The following is a 6,089-nucleotide window of genomic DNA, read 5'->3' on the forward strand; positions in this document are numbered from 1 at the left end:
AATGCCGCCTGTTTAGTCCTGTTACCAATTTTGAACTGGATTTAGCCTACTTTCTTATTTGGGCCTATATCTGTGTTTCTTCCTCATCCTGCCCATTGCCCAGCCACTGCTAGATGAGTCTGCTGGTACATTGACCCAGACCACTACATTCCCCTTGCACTCTACACAGCCAGAATCTGACCTCGCTGAAAGTCAGCTTCCCCTTCCCGCATACTATACCACCTTACACGGAAACAAAGAGGAAGGTGCAGATGAAAGTGCAGGTTCCTTCATCAGGTTGGGGGGCATACTCGTTAACACTGGCACAGGGCCCCTCATAGTACGCAAAAGTGTCCCTGGCAGTGGGAGGCGCCGCCCGCCGTCAAACACACCACCGTGCTATGAGGGGCCCTGTGCCAGTGCCAACTAGTGGGCCCCCCTGCTTGCTCAGGATCACAGCACTTGCAAAGTTGAAATACCTCTCCCTGCTCTACCGCCGTGATGTATTCCGCGTTTCCTGGGCCCACGAAAATCTTGAGTCAGCCCTACCCCCCACAACTTTAGCCAAATGACCCCCAGTTTTCAATGCCTAACTATTATTAAGTAAATTAAGATTGACAAGCTTAAGTAATAAGAATTGATGTTTTTGGCATTAAAATGGGCACTGTAGGTGTTTTCCTGTCCTCCACTCACTGCCGACTTTGATTCCCCATTGACTTGCATTTGGTTTCATGTTTTGGTCGGCCCCCGACTTTTCGGAATAATTGGCTGATTTCACCTGACCCGACTTTTGAGAAAGTCGGGTTTCGCGAAACCCGACTCAACCCTAAAAAAGTAAAAGTCGCTCAACTCTACTGTTCAGTATTGATCGGGACGTGTGCCCCAGAGGTCCAGGTAATGAACGCTGCGTGGGCACATCCCTGCACATACTTTGCCTGCTTTTTTAAAGGGCCCGTGACCCTAAAAGACGCAGACACTTTTTTTTTTCCTTCTTCTCTTCCTCCTCTCCTGTCCCCAGAGACAAGGGCCCACAGGGGATTTCCCCAATACCCCGCCAGGCCAATGCGACCCTCAATAGAACAATGTGTCATAACCCCAAAGTCTACTAAATCTTTCTGAAGGTTTTTTTGCTGTCAAGCAGAGGCTCTGATTTGCCTCTCTAGCAATCCTATGAGCAGCTCTCATTGAAATTTTGCTTGGTCTTCCAGATATTCCCTTGACCTCCACTGTTCCTGTTAACTGCGATTTCTTAATTACATTTTAAATAGAGGATCGGGCAACATGAAAATGTTTTGCCATCATTTTATTGCCTTCTCCAGCTTTCTAGATCGCCGTCACTTTCTCAGAATGCTAGGCAAATGCTTATAAGAACCCATGGCTGCTGTTTTTTGGCACAAGGTTAGAGGAGACTGGGTTTTTTTTAAAGCTGGGAAATTTGCATTACCTGGCACTAACAGAGATAGTGTACAATCCATAACCCTAACCTTATCTGAGCACAGAAATCTCCAAAGGTGCCCAACTTGCTTAACTGTTCATAATAACAATAATTTTGACCAGGTGTGCCTAAACTTTTAGATGCCACTGAAGATCTGAAATTATATCTGGTCTGGTCAACTAGCTTCCATGCACAGTGCTTACAAGCTAGAAAGTAGCGGTCTTTTAGGCAACGAGTTGTAAGGTTAAGAAAAGTGTTAACACCTAAAGAATTACTAATTATTTAGTCCCCATCGGAGAAAACAAAACTATGATATGTTGTTTTCTTGTTGTAAATGCAATACCAAAACTTGGCTTCACAGGGTTACCAACATGGCATGCATGTGGGATCTGCAAACCGCCAGCTGTTTCTTTTGTGATCAGTCAGTTATTGCCTCCAATGCAGTGTAAACTTAGCCTAAGCACTCCTTTAAATCAATACTTTTCATTTCAATTTGACAATGAAAAAAAATTGGGGAGACGTTTCTTAAAACATTGCCACCCTGAACACTGGTTATAATTGGCTTATTTGTAGCATTTCCAATCAATAGTTAAGAATTGAGTCTCCAAACGCTGAAACAAATACATAATTATTTTGTAGACTACATCCACTTGGGAACTTAACAATAATTACTATATTTAAAAAAAATCTGCTAGGCGCAATATATGTGGCAGATAATAAAGCTTAAAGTGCATTTCCATTCAGAGTCCTTGTGGAGAATAAGAAGACTCTAAAGACAGAATTGAAGACTGAGAAATTAGAATCCTAATGTACAGTAAATAGAAATGTAAAGGTAACGGTAAAGTATGCAGCATGAATATTGTGGCAATAAGTTAAGTTATTTATTCTACCAACTAGTTCCCTTAAAATGATCTACGATCACAAATGATAGGATGCAGGAGAAAGAGAAAGATAATTCCAAAAATAAATAATAGAAACCAATGCGTTAAAAAAATACCATATTCTTTTTAAATAGCTGGAATCTGATTTTTTGTGATGGACAAATGTCCCACTCCCAGTAACCCCTTTTTCTTCCAAGTCCTAATATCCTGAATATCCGTTCTGGAAATCCACTGCTTGAGCAATAACTTGATGATCACTTGGTCAAAGTTCAAACAAGAACATTGTGCAACATTTTTGGTAGGAATGTTATATATGTTTCTATTTTTTTACAGTATCACAATAGCATAATTAGAATATTTTATGTTTTTAATTTTTAGATCGAGAAGTCGAATTTTAAATAATATGAGTCTTTAAAATAACTATGAAAGAAATATAAATAAAATGTGTTCAATTTATTGTTGACAGGAAATGGTCTTCCAACAATAGGATCAATGGATTATAAGGAAAAGGTTGCAAAAGTTACAAGGAAGTTTGCTCTATCATGAGCATTTTATTTCCAATAATATTATGGAATGCATTGCAGAATGTATGCAATTAATGTAGATAATTGCACCTCAATAGCTGACTTTGTTTTGGCTGGCCTGGAAGTTCAAGGTGATCTTCAGGTGATTCTCTACTTGAGTTTGCTGATCATGTACATAATAGGTTCGGCATCTAATCTGTCTATTATTATTATTCCTATTTTCAACCCCACTCTCCATACACCCATGTATTTTTTCTTGTACAACTTGGCTTTTCTTGACATTTGTTACTCATCAGTAGTTGTTCCTAAGATGTTTGCAGACTTTATGTCTCAGAAGAAGATGATCTCATTTGGTGGTTGTATGTTACAAGTCCATTTCTTCCACTTCCTGGGTAGCACAGAAGTAGTTCTCTTCTCAGCTATGTCTTATGACAGATACGTGGCTATTGCACATCCTTTGAGATACACAACCATCATGAGTTACAATGTCTGTTTTGCTTTAGCCTCATGTTCTTGGGTTATTGGATTTTTTCATGCATCGGTACACAGTATAATGACTGCAAGGCTTCCATTTTGTGGACCAAAAATAGTAAAACATTTCTTCTGTGATGTTAAACCTTTGCTTAATTTGGCCTCTGCAGATGTTTCTCTAAATTTCAAGCTTCTTATTAGAGTGACCGGAACCCTAGTGATAACAACCTTATTGCTAACTATCCTTTTTTATGCCCTCATTAGCAAATTTCTGATAAAAATAAAGACCTCGCAAGGACGAAAACGTGCCCTATCTACATGTAGCGGACATTTTACAGTAGTTACTCTCCAGTATGGAACAGCAATTTTTACCTACATGCGCCCTTCTTCAGAAGAGTCTTTAGATCAAGATAGATCAGCCGCAATTATGTTCTCTGTTATAACTCCAGCGTTAAACCCAATTATTTATACATTAAGAAATAAAGACATGATAAAAGCTTTGAAAAGGTTGTTTAAAAAATCTCATTAAAAAATGTATGAAATTTAAAAACCAAAAATTCTAATATACTACTTATAAAACGTCAAGTAAGTGTCACGTGCATGTAATGGTATTCACATAAATAACAAAATGAATGCGTAAACAATTTCTTAATCCCTTCATGATCACCTGTGTGTAGCAGAAATGTTCAAAGGGAAAGAAGAAAAAAGAAGCCACCAAAAAATCCGCACACCACCTGTTGAGCATATCAAAAAGGAACAACTTTATTGATAACAAACATTGTTAAAACCAATTAAAACCAATACACAAACAAACTCCCCCATAAGGCCTGTTCAGAAACAATTAATGCATAAATAGCATAAATAATACACAAGGTGCTGTATGCTATAAAGAGTCACGTAACATAACACTGCTGGAATAATCAAGGTGCATATATACTGATAGTGCAAATATACAGTCCTTCATATGTAAGAAAAATATATTAACCCCTTAGTGACAGAGCCAATTTGGTACTTAATGACCGAGCCAATTTTTACAATTCTGACCACTGTCAGTTTATGAGGTTATAACTCTGGAACGCTTCAACGGATCCCGCTGATTCTGAGATTGTTTTTTCATGACATATTGTACTTCATGAAAGTGGTAACATTTCTTCGATATTACTTGCGATTATTTATGAAAAAAACAGAAATATGGCGAAAATTTTTTAAATTTTGCAATTTTCAAACTTTGTATTTTTATGCCCTTAAATCAGAGAGATATGTCATGAAAAATAGTTAAGAAATAATATTTCCCACATGTCTACTTTACATCAGCACAATTTTGGAAACAAAATTTTTTTTTGTTAGGGAGTTATAAGGGTTAAAAGTTGACCAGCAATTTCTCATTTTTACAACACCATTTTTGTTTTAGGGACCACATCACATTTGAAGTCATTTTGAGGGGTCTATATGATAGAAAATAATGAAGTGTGACACCATTCTAAAAACTACACCCCTCAAGGTTCTCAAAACCACATTCAAGAAGTTTATTAACCCTTTATGTGCTTCACAGGAACTGAAACAATGTGGAAGGAAAAAATGAACATTTAACTTTTTTTTGCAAACATTTTAATTCAGAACCATTTTTTTTATTTTCACATGTGTAAGAACAGAAATGTAACCATAAATTTTGTTATGCAATTTCTCCTGAATACGCCAATACCCCATATGTGGGGGTAAACCACTTTTTTGGGCGCACGGCAGAGCTCGGAAGGGAAGGAGCGCCTTTTTGGAATGCAGACTTAGATAGAATGGCCTGTGGGCGTTATGTTGCGTTTGCAGAGCCCCTGATGTACCTAAACAGTTGTAACCCCCCACAAGTGACCCCATTTTGGAAACTAGACCCCCCAAGGAACTTATCTAGATGTGTGGTGAGAACTTTAAATGCCCAAGTGCTTCACAGAAGTTTATAACAATAAAAAAAAAAAATTTTTTCCACAAAAAAGATTTTGTAGCCCCCAAGTTTTTATTTTCACAAGGGTAACAGGAGAAATTGGACCCCAGAAGTTGTTGTCCAATTTATCCCGAGTACGCTGATGCCCCATATGTTGGGGTAACTGTTGTGAATTCCGCTCTTGGGCTCCCTCCTGTGGTTGTAAGTGGCACTTTTGTGAGTTCTGCTCTTGGGCTCCCTCTTGTGGTTTCTAGTGGTATGGCTGCTCCTTGGAGTTAGCTGTCATCAGCTGCCTCCACTTATCTTCTCTTTTGCTCGGCTATTTAGGCCTGGCTCTGTCTTCAGCCAGTGCCACTTGTAAATGGTTCCTGGTTGGATTCACATCTCTTTGGCGTTCCCTGTTATCCTGACCAGTTCAGCTAAGCTAAGTTTTTGCTTGCTCTTTTCTGTCCATAGATTGTGGACTTATCCATTCTGTGCTTTCTATGTTTGTCCAGCTTATCAGTGTGTATTGATTCTGTCTTGCTGGAAGCTCTGGGAGGCAGATTTGCCCTCCACACCTTTAGTCAGGTGTGGAGTTTTTTTTTTTGTAAACTCTGCGTGGATTTTTGTAGTGTTTTATACTGACCGCACAGTATTCCATCCTGTCCTATCTATTTAGCTAGACTGGCCTCCTGTGCTCATCCTGGTTTCATTCTGTGTATGTCTTTTCCCTCTCCACTCACAGTCATTATTTGTGGAGGGCTAATCTATCCTTTGGGGATTTTCTCTGAGGCAAGATAGCTTTCCTGCTTCTATCTTTAGGGGTAGTTAGATCTTAGGCTGTGACGAGATGCCTAGGGAGAGTTAGGAGCATTCCACGGCTA

General features: G+C 38.9%; 1 protein-coding gene across 1 annotated transcript; it reads left to right on the forward strand.

Moving 5' to 3' along the window:
- The first annotated feature begins 2,169 nt into the window (after positions 1 to 2,169).
- On the forward strand, positions 2,170 to 3,819 carry LOC138681503 (olfactory receptor 12D1-like). Its single transcript, XM_069769097.1, has 2 exons — positions 2,170 to 2,246; positions 2,762 to 3,819. The coding sequence occupies exon 2, from the start codon at positions 2,869 to 2,871 to the stop codon at positions 3,817 to 3,819; it is 951 nt and encodes a 316-aa protein (XP_069625198.1). The 5' UTR covers positions 2,170 to 2,246; positions 2,762 to 2,868.
- Positions 3,820 to 6,089: the final 2,270 nt, after the last annotated feature.

This window comes from Ranitomeya imitator, chromosome 1 (genome assembly GCF_032444005.1).
Source record: "Ranitomeya imitator isolate aRanImi1 chromosome 1, aRanImi1.pri, whole genome shotgun sequence".
Classification (NCBI taxonomy): domain Eukaryota; kingdom Metazoa; phylum Chordata; class Amphibia; order Anura; family Dendrobatidae; genus Ranitomeya; species Ranitomeya imitator.

What these genes read in the sequence shown, in the direction of transcription:
- LOC138681503 (XM_069769097.1), top strand. Translation starts at nt 2,869, where the DNA reads ATGCATTGCAGAATGTATGCAATTAATGTAGATAATTGCACCTCAATA.